Source organism: Scatophagus argus, chromosome 14 (assembly GCF_020382885.2).
Source record: "Scatophagus argus isolate fScaArg1 chromosome 14, fScaArg1.pri, whole genome shotgun sequence".
Lineage (NCBI taxonomy): Eukaryota > Metazoa > Chordata > Actinopteri > Scatophagidae > Scatophagus > Scatophagus argus.
This window is the reverse complement of record NC_058506.1, coordinates 1399607-1412149: the sequence shown is the minus strand read 5'-3', so window position 1 is coordinate 1412149 and position 12543 is coordinate 1399607. Positions and strand designations below refer to the sequence as shown.

The 12543-nt window shown below is 38.8% G+C and overlaps 2 protein-coding genes and 1 non-coding gene across 6 annotated transcripts; all 3 read right to left on the bottom strand.

Annotated features, from left to right (window-relative positions):
• Positions 1-35: 35 nt before the first annotated feature.
• Positions 36-4789, bottom strand: LOC124071260 (heat shock cognate 70 kDa protein). Its single transcript, XM_046411774.1, has 9 exons — positions 4634-4789; positions 2995-3204; positions 2494-2699; positions 2258-2410; positions 1589-2144; positions 1270-1472; positions 874-1072; positions 567-799; positions 36-464 (listed from the first exon to the last, which is right to left on the bottom strand). The coding sequence occupies exons 2-9, from the start codon at positions 3197-3199 to the stop codon at positions 267-269; spliced, it is 1953 nt and encodes a 650-aa protein (XP_046267730.1). The 5' UTR covers positions 3200-3204; positions 4634-4789; the 3' UTR covers positions 36-266.
• LOC124071309 lies at positions 1143-1235 on the bottom strand. The gene has a single exon (XR_006845317.1). It is a non-coding gene; the product is annotated as a small nucleolar RNA SNORD14 (small nucleolar RNA).
• Positions 4790-5304: 515 nt separating the features above from the next.
• LOC124071261 (cytotoxic and regulatory T-cell molecule) lies at positions 5305-12054 on the bottom strand. Of its 4 annotated transcripts, none has more exons than XM_046411778.1 (11): positions 11990-12054; positions 10723-10863; positions 10438-10605; positions 10195-10314; positions 9516-9671; positions 8789-9031; positions 7402-7476; positions 7176-7244; positions 6872-7021; positions 6545-6646; positions 5305-5728 (listed from the first exon to the last, which is right to left on the bottom strand). In XM_046411778.1, the coding sequence occupies exons 1-11, from the start codon at positions 12033-12035 to the stop codon at positions 5553-5555; spliced, it is 1446 nt and encodes a 481-aa protein (XP_046267734.1). In that variant the 5' UTR covers positions 12036-12054; the 3' UTR covers positions 5305-5552. The 4 variants fall into 4 exon arrangements, with proteins under 4 accessions (XP_046267734.1, XP_046267732.1, XP_046267733.1 ...); XM_046411776.1 differs by having other exon boundaries at positions 5306-5728; positions 8789-9034; XM_046411777.1 differs by having other exon boundaries at positions 5306-5728; positions 8789-9034; positions 10438-10602.
• Positions 12055-12543: the final 489 nt, after the last annotated feature.

Sequence of the window (12543 nt, the reverse complement as noted above, 5' to 3'; positions counted from 1 at the left end):
CAAAAAAAAAAAAAAAAAAAAAAAAAGACTCAGACTCAGAGGGTTACAAGTTTTTATTGTCAATGTACTGACGTTCATCATACAACACATGTGAATTGACAGCTCAGCTGTGCAACTACAACTTGTTCCCAGGTGTTCCAAACAATAAAACGATGAACCCTATTTTTAATTTCTTTAAATTACACTCTTTAGCTTGTGACATGTGCTATAAGAGGGTTACTTTTCTTAGAAAACATCTTTCAGTAGTGGCTTAAGTGTTGGAATGTTTAGTCAACTTCCTCAATAGTTGGGCCAGAGGATCCACCACCAGGAGCAGCACCACCAGCTCCAGGGAAGCCACCAGGCATGCCCTCTGGCATACCACCAGGCATGCCACCAGCACTCTGGTACAGCTTAGTGATGATGGGGTTGCACACCTTCTCCAATTCCTTCTGTTGATGCTCATACTCATCCTTCTCAGCAGTCTGCAAAAGGACATTAGTGTTTAGGCAAATTCATGTCATATTAAAAAACAAAAACAAAGAAAAAAAACAAACAAAAAAAAAAACAAAAAGCAGAATTATTACCTGGTTCTTGTCCAGCCAGCTGATGACCTCGTTGCACTTGTCCAAAATCTTCTGCTTGTCATCATCACTTATCTTGCCAGCAAGTTTTTCATCCTCCACAGTTGACTTCATGTTGAAAGCATATGACTCCAGGCCATTCTTTGCAGACACCTTGTCACGTTGAACATCATCTTCAGCTTTATACTTCTCAGCTTCCTGAACCATGCGTTCAATGTCCTCCTTACTGAGACGACCTGGAAGAAAATTGCAAAGTCAGAAACTGTGGCACAGCACATCTGATACTGTGCTCAAAGTCAACTCAACTCACCTTTGTCATTGGTGATGGTGATCTTGTTCTCCTTGCCAGTGCTCTTGTCTACAGCAGAGACATTCATGATGCCATTGGCATCAATATCAAATGTCACCTCAATCTGAGGAACGCCACGTGGAGCAGGAGGGATGCCCGTCAGCTCAAACTTGCCCAGCAGGTTGTTGTCCTTCGTCATGGCACGCTCACCTTCATATACCTGTTGAAGTATGCAGGGTTAGCAGACAATCACAACATCTACAGCAATATACAGCTCTGCCAACTTCATTTCGCTCAGACATCCAAGGAAGGTCAGGGCCATCTTTGGTCTTGCAACCTCTGGTGGAAACTACGAATGGCAGGAATAATCATCATCATTGCGAAACTGAAACTGGTACAATATGCTATTGAGCTTACCTGGATGAGCACACCAGGCTGGTTATCAGAGTAGGTGGTGAAGGTCTGTGTCTGCTTGGTGGGAATGGTGGTGTTACGTTTGATCAGGACAGTCATGACGCCTCCAGCAGTCTCAATACCCAGGGACAGAGGGGTGACATCCAGAAGCAGCAAGTCCTGCACATTCTCAGACTTGTCACCAGACAAGATGGCTGCCTGGACAGCTGAAAAGAAGCGTGACTGGTTAGATTTTGATAAAAGACAAACGAAGTTTCATTTTGAAATTTATTTCAGGAGTTCTAATCAGGTGCTTGGGTTGGATAAGAGGCTCGAAACTTACCAGCTCCATAGGCCACAGCTTCATCTGGATTGATGCTCTTGTTGAGCTCCTTTCCATTGAAGAAATCCTGGAGCAGCTTCTGGATCTTGGGGATACGGGTGGAGCCACCAACCAACACAATGTCATGAATCTGCCCTTTGTCCATCTTGGCATCACGGAGGGATTTCTCCACAGGGTCCAAGGTGCCACGGAAGAGGTCAGCGTTGAGCTCCTCGAAGCGAGCCCTGGTGATTGAGGTGTAGAAGTCAACTCCCTCATACAGAGAGTCGATTTCAATGCTGGCCTGGGTGCTGGAAGACAGGGTGCGCTTTGCCCTCTCACAAGCAGTGCGCAGACGACGAACAGCTCTCTTGTTGTCGCTGATGTCCTTCTTGTACTTGCGCTTGAACTCAGCAATGAAGTGATTGACCATGCGGTTGTCGAAATCTTCCCCACCAAGATGAGTATCTCCAGCAGTGGACTTGACCTCAAAGATACCGTCCTCAATGGTCAGGATGGACACGTCAAAGGTGCCTCCACCAAGATCAAAGATGAGAACGTTCCTTTCAGACCCAACCTGAGATTAAAAGTTTCAACAATTTTCAAAGTTACCAATTATGACAACTATCTTGATTTGGTTATGTGCACCAGTCGTCAATCAAGTATCAGTGGAATTGTTCCAAGTTTTACCTTTTTGTCCAGCCCATAAGCAATGGCAGCAGCAGTTGGTTCATTTATGATACGCAGAACATTGAGGCCAGAGATTGTACCAGCATCCTTTGTGGCCTGGCGCTGGGAGTCGTTGAAGTAGGCGGGTACCGTAATTACAGCATTGTTGACAGTCTTAAAGAGAATAAACCACAAATTAGCATACTATCCAATTAAAAAGAATGCCCAGTTTTACAGTGATATGCTAAAGAACATACTTTTCCGAGGTAGGCTTCAGCAATCTCCTTCATCTTTGTCAGCACCATGGATGAGATCTCCTCTGGGTAGAAGGTCTTTGTCTCACCCTTGTACTCAACTTGAACCTTGGGACGGGTGTTGTCGTTGATGACATTGAATGGCCAGTGCTTCATATCTGACTGCACAACGGAGTCATCAAACCTGCGGCCAATCAGTCGTTTGGCATCTGCAAAGAAATACATTTAAAAATTTTTTTTAGCCATCTCTGGTATTTCAACCTCCAGGGTTAGGGTCACAGTGATGAAGTGCTTTAATGGGTTCTCTTCATATTTTTCAGTCTCATGTCATTCTTTTAAATTCACAGGAGTTATATCTTAAAGATCACTCGTCTGTTGACAGGTGTCAGACAATTAAACAGTAGTGGGGTACTTCAAAGGGATAAATTACACAATAAACATGGTGCAGGTTTTTGGCAACAATGACAGAAAACAACATTAATGTTCAATAGTAAATTTTATTACCAAAAACAGTGTTGGTGGGGTTCATGGCAACCTGATTCTTTGCTGCATCTCCAATCAGCCTCTCACTGTCTGTGAAGGCCACATAGCTGGGTGTGGTCCTGTTGCCCTGGTCATTGGCAATGATCTCAACTTTGCCATGTTGGAACACACCAACACAGGAGTAGGTGGTCCCAAGATCGATGCCAACTGCTGGTCCCTTCGACATTTTTCCTAAAGTTTGAAGGAGGCAAAAAAAAAAAAGTTTCTTCCAAAGTTTGTTCCAGCCCAAACTTTCACCTACTAATAATGTCTAAATACCATTAATAAAAATATTACAGATCTTACAGTTGATGTACAACATTCCACTTACAATATTAGAGTAAAAGCACTCGTTTTGTAGAATGAGCCAGTACTACTACAATCATTAGTACAGCTTTGACATCTAAGCAGCATGTCATCTGTACTACATACTGTTGGATGGTTTCAGTTAAGAGCTCAATCATGTTTTGTTTTTCAAGATATCTGCATTGTATCTAAAGCCATCAGATAAATGTAGAGGATTGAAAAGTACAATATATCTCTCTGAAATAAAGTAAATGTAAGTGCACGATTCAAGTACCTAAATTTTGTATTTTAACTAGTAACTGAGTGCTACTAGAGACAAACCATGAAATGTAATGTATAAAACGGCAGTCTAACCAAGGTTCAGTTCCAAAACAATTGTATTAAGCTACCCAACAATTCACCTGATTATATTATACATACACACAAAAGTGTAATTATTTATGTATGTAATCATATTAGGGCTGCCGAAATTAGCGCGTTGACGCAGATTAAATCATAATGATTACTCGGATTAAAACGCAATTAACCCATCTGCAGCGCAAAATGACTCAAAATCCCTGAAACGTCTCTGGCAACGCATTTCGAACAGTTTGTCCAAGTAGTTACCGTCGCGCATGCGCAAATGGGCAGCTGATCCGGTAGCGACGGGTAGCAAAGATCAACTCGATATGACAGACACTAAACAACACGGTGGCCGTCTCGATGGGAAATTTGAGTATAAAAAACCCAAGACGGATAGAATATATATATATATATATGTTTACAAAATTAATACCGGAAAGTGCCAAAAGGATCCTCATCCGCCACATGAACGGAATAAACGCATTATAATCGACGTACACTGGAAAAGCCTTTATATTAAACAGTTAAAGCTACCTGCGTAACAGGCTTTGAACAACCCAAGTTGAAGTAATGCGATAAATCGTTTCTTTTGAAAATAAATCACCGGAAGTCTGATCATTCTAGCTAGCTTGACATTGGTTGTTCGAGAACATTCTCGAACGTCTCAGAATCCCCACCCCCACCCTCCCCACTCCGCTGAATTGTTACCGTCATCTGCTCTTGAGCATAGCTCTGTTATACAAATATGAATTTACCAATCTATATTGTTACGATCTACATTTGTTATTCAGCACCAGCAATTTAAAACCCTCATTATATATATGTATATATTGTCTAATGACAACAATGAGTGCGCAAAATTCTAAGGTTAACCGTTACTCTCGATATTAAAATGACCTTATAGTGAAGTGGAGAGTTTCATTTAAATATATAACGTTACATAATATTTGTGGCTCACTTAAGAATAACTTACCGAGTTGTTGAACCAAGGATGGACGTCGGTGCTGATTTGGAATGGACAACAGCAAAGATGTCCTCTCCTTGTCGGTATGAGAAGGGAAAGAAAGGGACACCGCTCTCGGAGCCTTATATATTACCGGCAAAGCAGCCAATCAGGCGTCGAGGCTCTGAGTCTTTACGCAAACGTCCACCAATGATCCTGAGTATGTTTCATGACGTTAAAACATCCAGCCTTCTTCCTGTTCATGGCGATTTCCTATAATTTGTGTGACCGCATGGCACGAGGTGATAGTTACAAGTTGTAATTTTCCAAACGATCTTTTTAATCGGAGATTCTTAATCATTATGGATTTAAGCGTGTAATTGCACATCGAATGATTGTGCGTTTCTGTATTATCAAGGAATTATCTTAGGTAGAGCCCAGGCATGTTTCGCTAACTGGGATCTAACTAGTAGTGGTTTTTGAAAATGGAATTAAACATGGTGCAGAATATGTTCACAGATCATATTTGGAGGATTATTTTTTGTTAATGACATTTTTATGACAATGATACTTTGATATGTCACGTGTGTCATGTGATGATGAAAAAAACAGTATTTCTATAAAATATAGAAAATACAGAGATACAAGAGATACTTTGCAAAAACACTGGCTGATAATTCCCTTAAACATCATTCATCCATGTTAAAAAAGCATGTCATTATGTTCCAGCAAAATATAATTTATTGGTTCATGTAAACACAAAACATACACAGTATTTATATACAGTACAGTACTACAGTTGTAAGCATTGTGCTACCATATTCTTTTCTGTGTAAACACACACTTTACAAGTGCAGTAAAAAAAACAAAGATAACCAGCTTAAAATGCCATCTTGATAACGGTGCTGATGATATCGCTTACATTCTAAATGCTGTAATTTACAGCTTGTTATAGCTCTGTCTCCTTTATGTTACATCTGGCTGAAGTTTGTCCCGAGGTTTGAAGCTGAGAAGTCTGCGCTTCATTTACACCCTTTGTTGCTGCCATCGCAGCTGTGTTTATCACAGAGGTTATCGCCGGCGATGTTTCAACGACATACTGTGTGAATGCAGTGTTTAAGACCCCTGTGAAAGAGAAAGCATTTTGCAATCAGTGATTCATTGCAGGAACCAGTTCTTTACACACCCTGTTTCTGTTGGTGTTTCTACTGCATGAAATCAAATTTGTCATGCTGATCTCATATTATAGATCTGTCATATTAATCTCTTAAATAAAAGAAGGAATTTGTTAAATACAACCATTAAGCAATTAAGCAAATCTGCTTTGCAATAAAATGCAGTAGCTTGAAACTGAAGGCAATAAATGACCACATGCCCAGTAAAGTATAATAACCCATTTTTTCCCCCTAAGGCTTTACAATACGCTTGGAATGGTCTGTGACTACTAAATGGGCATTGTTCATCAATGGACCGTTAAGATTGTGAATATATAGAAATATATGTACAATATGACGTACGCATTGATGACCCACAGAAACAGCACAGTGCTGACTAGGAGTTAATGTTAAGTTTTTAACCTATTTTTACTGGTAAATGTGTGGACACATGAAATTACAGCAAGTTTTAAATTAGACTAATAGTTGCTTATTGTTTGTTTTTTTTAATTTAGCTACCTCATACATAGATATAGCCACAAATGACCTTTATTCCCTGATTAGCAAGTGGAAAGAGAGTTCCTGTTTTCCTGAGGCTGCCAACAGTGATTAACTAGCCTCCTCTCTGTTTTACTGGGTTTCATTAATTTCCTAAGCTGAAAGGTGCATCCAGAGATAATCATATTAAATCTCAAGCCACAGCACAATCATTTCTGTAAATAATCCAGATTTTAATACACAATATGACTGGCAACGTTGCACAACATCTGCTGAATCATCTGCCTACCTCTTCGCCTTTGTCCTTGGGAGTTCTTCTCCTCCTGGCTTGATTTTGACTTATTGCTTTCCTCAGATGGATCAGAATCTTCATTCTCTGTAACAATAAAAACTGTCATATGTTTTTAAAAAAAAAAAAAAAAAACACATTTCAGAAAATAATTCTTGTGTCTGCAATAACAAAGTCTATAGTCTATAGTCTAAAGTCTATATATTTTCCTGTTTATTGCAGCATTTTTCAGCTATAAGGTTACTGGACTCACTAACAAACAGCACCTTGGGTCTGATGTTGCTTTGATTAGATGCCATGCAGAGAATGGGAATAAGGTATGCTTACCTCTCTTCCAGGTGATATGTGCTCTCCTCAGCTTGATGGCAAAAAAAATAACCACCACCAGAAGACCAAAGATCAGGCATGTTACCAGGAAAACGAGCAGAGTTGAACTTCCCTCGCCAGTTGTCTGCATCTTCGGGTCATTAAAGCTTCCTGGGAATGGACAGGATGATGTTGTTTAATTCTGCAAAACCTTCAGCACTTTTAAAGCCTATTACACGTTGATCTATGTGTATTAAACGGTTCTCTCAATCATTTTCGTAGCAGAGGACCTTTCATCTCACATGTAAACACATTGTGAATTTACCTGTTCCGTTTCCCTCTGTATGGTTGTAGAATGTGATTTCCTCTGTTGTCTCAGAGACAGATGTCCAGCCTTTAAGTAATCATGAAGAAGGAAGATAATATATTTAACACAGCCTTAAATAAGTTGCTGTAAGTCAACCATGTTTTCTGAATGGAACAGCTCAATTGTAATTGTTCAACATTACCACTAGATGGCACTAGATAGATATTTGTCAATAATACTTTACCTGTTGTGCTTGTTCTATTGTTGATGGTGTCGTTACTGCTGGTTGAGCTTGATAATACAGACGTTCCTGACGTATCTACAAGAAATGAAAACATTTTGATTAATACGTCTCATAGAAAAATAAAAACAAAAAAAGGATAATGTTTGCGACCCTGACGGATAAGCGGTATAGAAAATGGATGGATGGATAGAAGGTTAATGTTTTAAAGAAAAGTGTTTTCATATTGCATAAAGACAAGCAGATGAATTTATTTAAGGGGTTAGGGTTATGGGAAATGTAAGGTTCTGTGTAACTTTTAATGTCAAAACAGATTTATTTTTGATAAATTGTTCTTGTTTAAAGTTAATAACCTCTGGGATAACAAATCTCTTAAGATTCACTGTATATCTCAGAAAAGCTTTCTTTATCTTTATCTTTATCTTTATCAAGTCTCACAATTTCATCCCCAGAATACTCTTAACATCAGTAGGTTTCAGTGTATACTCTGAGGCTTCTGTCACAGGAAACAGATCTGGTGGTATCATAACTACACGTGTGGTTAAGCAACTTAACTACATGCATTGTGAAAGCCTTCACAGGAGGTGACAATTTATATGATGTACCCTTATTGTACAGAATGGTGGCATATAACTAAGTACATCTACTCAAGTACAGTCCAGAAGTACAAATTCAATGCATTTGTACTTTACTTGAGTTTTTCTATTATATGCAACTTTATACATCTACCCCACTGTATTTCAGAAGCACATATTGTACTTTTACTTCGTTACATTTCTCTCAGAGCTTTACTCACTAGTTACTTTTTAGATTAAAATTTTCTCTTCCTGGCTAGATTTGGAGCTTTTGAATGTTTGTGACAAACTGAAGGATGGAGTATTTCTTTATGCCTTAATCCATCTACTTGTTATGATAAATGAAGTATTTAAAAATTCATTTTGATTAGCTGGAAAACACGTCGTCACACAGCTGAAAACAGATCTGATTTTCTGGTTCTCACATTTTACTGCACAATGACTACATTGTTTTGCATACTTTAAGTAACATTTTGCCTCCTGCATGGAACATCTTAAGTCAGATGTTCCATGCAGGATTTTTACGTGTACTGAGCTATTTTCCCAATGTAGTATTGCTCCTTTTAAGTAAAGCACATGAATATGTCTTCTGATTATTCAATGCAATAAAAAGGTTAAGATTTGATTTTGATTTGATTTGATTACTTCTGATATGGGGTTTACTTTTCTTGTTTAGATGCTGAATATTGTAGTAAAATTGTGTAGATATTATAAGTCTTTGAGGTGGGTCATAATTTGTGTAAACATCTATGGAACATTTTATAAATTTCAAATTCCATGACAATCATATACAGATGATTTAAATAAATACTCACGAGCAGTGTTGACACGTGAGCCTGTGGGTGTTGTATCAGTCCTTGGCTCATTGGAAGGAAGCAGCTGATTAGATGGAACAGCTGATAAGGTTATAGTGCTCTCAGATGAAGGCCCATTCACATCTCTAGTTGTAGGGAACACAGTTGTTCTCCCATGTCTGAACCAGTCAGTTGTTGTTTGGCGCACTGTTGTTGACCCTTGAGCTGCAGATGAATTGGTTGTGGTTTTGTGGTGGGACTTTGCTGCTGTGATAGAGAGGAGGGGGGGATTCAAGAGATTAATTCGAAGAAACAACGGTTAATTCGTGGAAAATCATAAAATTCAAATGCTGACATTTAAAAAATCTTGTTTGTTTTGTTTACAGGAAAGCAGTCTATTTACAACATGCAAAAAGAGGAAATTTTTTTTTCAGCCAAGTTTCACTTGGTGCTGTGGACAGTGTCATGGAAAAATTCATGAGAAAAAAGCTCTGAGTGCTTTCCCTGTTTTGTGACGACACGACTACGCTGTATTCACTGTTCCTGAAATATCAGCTTTCACGCAGAAGTACGTAAAAGTAAGGAAGTTTTGGTTAATACAAGGGTCTAATTTTCTCTGACGGTTCATATTTGATACAGATACTTCTAAACATACAGTCACTAAAATCTGAGCTGGGGAACACAGAGCAAAGTGAGAGAGAGAGAGAAAGAGACATAATTATTTTCAGATTAAATGAACTGTACTCACGGTTACGTCCAATTTTGACAAAGTCCATCAATGGTTGTGAGTGCAGAGCTGGATGGCGAACAAGGCATTTCACAGTGACTCTGCTCTCCACAGACTGAATATGTAACATAGCTCTTGAAACATATTTGTGATCTCCATGCACGACTTGGGAATGAGCTGTGGAATTAGACAGATATCATGAATGCTCAATTTAAGCAAGAGTAATCAATTGCTGACAACTTTTAACAAAGAGGGTTTCAACTACTAATCTCCATCGTTAAAGGAAATCAATAAAGAATTTTAAAGGTTATGGTTCTTTGCTTGAAATATCATCTGTCAAGCCAATAAAGGTTAAGATCCCTGCGACTGTGGGAGGTAACGTCATCAGCACATGAGCCCACTCTGTGGTCGCTGACTGCCATTTTGATGCATCTACAGAAGCGCAATTGCCATGACAAATACAAGTAAGTGCTTTGTGGGAGCCAAGTGCTGACTTCGCTAAGGAACATTTTTGCCCCGAAAGTTCAGAATAGCAGAATAGATTGAGCGTCGTAAATATGCAGCACAAGATGGCAGGTGATGGATTTTTATGAGCCTAATTCATGTTATGTTAGCCTACATGGCTCTCTTTGGTTCAGTTTTTCATGACAATGTGGCTTTTTTCCATTCTTTAAAATTTATTATAAACTTCACAACTTACCAAGAATTTCAGGCCCTTGATCCAGTTTCCAGGAGATCTGGGGTGGATAGTGGTTCCCCTCAGAAATACATTTTATGTTAAACCTTCCTTTATCCTTTGTTCTTTTCATTTTGGGATTATCTTTAAAAAAAAAAATGATGCCAGAGAAAATATTATTACATTATTATGACATGCTCATCCAACTAACAATGCAGTGGTCTGATGGTAATGTAACTAAATCACTATGCCTTATCTCATACTCACCTAACACTGTCAGCTCCACTATCTTCTCTGTTATGTGATCACCATACTGGGAGCAGGTGTAGTTGCCACCATCTTTGAAGGTGACACCAGAAATACTGACGGTGAATTCTGAAGCAGACAGTTTGCTCATCCTGTAGCGCTTGTCCTGTAAACCTTTAACCACTACTGCTGAGCAGTGACGAAAAATAAAAAGAAATTTAATATCCTCATCCAAAAGCACGACAGAGAAATTTTGTTGCTGTCAATTTGTTGGCGTATTTGAAGCACAAGTTATGTCATCTTTACCTTTATTGTGCTTGAAGAACATGACATATCCCTCAGGGTTCTTCCAGTCTATGCTGGTCTGGTGAGCATTAGTAACTGGGCAGCTTAAGTCAACGGTCTCACCTTTTTTTACAGTCACGCGCTGCCACACCGCATGAGAAACTACAGGCAAATAAAAAGAAACACAGATTTCTTTGAAAACTGTCTTTTCCTTGCTGTAAATGTGACAAGTCAATTCAGCAGCAGTTTAACTATGGCCTCCTTCACACACACAGACTTGAAGACCCATTTCTCACAGTCTGATTAATCTATTCCTGTACCACTGGCCTGAAACTGTATGTGTTTGTGTGTAAGTGTGTGTAAATGTGTGTAAGTGTGTGGGCATGCAGAGGTGGTGTGACAGTGGGGGGAAAAAAGTTCTGCTGCAGTTTAAAAAGAAGCAGCCCCCCTTTCACACATCTATTTTCTGATGTGACAGGAAGTAATGCAGTCAGTCCTTTCATGGTGAAAAAGAAAGTAATGCTGTGTGTAAGAGAAAATACAGTATAAACATGCTGTGGGTTGTTCACGGGGGCTTTGGTTGCTTTTTCTTTCCTATGGGGTGAGAACGGTGGAAAACACAACTGTGGGAGCATTCTGACAGCAGCTAGCAGGGCAGTGGGCTTGGAGCATCGGAGGTCACTAAGATTTGTTTCACAAGTGTGGGTTATGCATAAGACTTTCCATTATTGTAACGGAGTAAAATGTGGGAAAACTGCAGAAAACGAATGTTTTTATGAGTATTTTTTAAATGCTTGATTTATAAAGAACATTTCATTCATGAAATACTCTAAGCAATGTAAAATATATGCATTTCACTAAGCCAAATAAAAAGATATACACAGCATATATTTTGATATAAATATTCATGCATACATACTGTTATAGAATGTGGCAGAGTTAAACGTGTAAAATAATAATAAAAGGATAATAAATTAACATGGGGAAATTGGGTGAGAGGTACTCACGACTTACAAAGAATTATAAAGATATAAAACATACAATAAAAACACAAGTTATGACAACAGTGCTTTTGACTGAGACAAATACAGCAGTTTGATTGATCAGGAGCATCAAAGTTTGTAGATCAGATTTTGAAACACCACACACTGTCAGAGAAAGACTTCACCTCCAACAGGCTCACGTGTTGTTTTCAATGATCAGATTATCAGTCTATCATCTCATTTTAACATTATCTTTTCATAAACAAAGTAAGCCAGTCAAGAAGTATTGAAAGCAAAGGACTCACCATGTATGAGTAACATGAATACGCAGAGCTGCAGCTTCTGTTCCATTTCTGTCACTCACTCAACAGTCACACTAAGACTTCCTCATCACTCGATGTTTTTGTACTCCACTTAGGGACCTTCCATTACATCACAGCGCTGTGGTTTCCAAAGGCTTTTTGATTCTCATGTGATACAACTGTAAAACTACAAGGTTAATACTATAGTTCACTGAGGACATATTAGCTGCTTTCTCTGAAACTGAATTTCTAACTGTTATTCTAACCATCAAGCCAACATGTCACTGAGGTAAACTACTTTACACGGGTCTGTGGCTTTGTCTACTTAGCAAAACATAACCTCTCGTAAAAACAGAGTTGTGAAGGGAGAAATGGATAATGACAATATTAATTTACACAATAACTGTTCAAAAAGTATAACTGTATTTCATGTTAGGTGTAATTTTAGACATGTTATGTGTGGCTCCAGGGATGGCAGGTCAGTGTCCTGCACAGGCAAGAGCTGAGTCTCACAACACAAGCTTTTTTGAGGGGGAGAACAGGGACTTTTAGATATT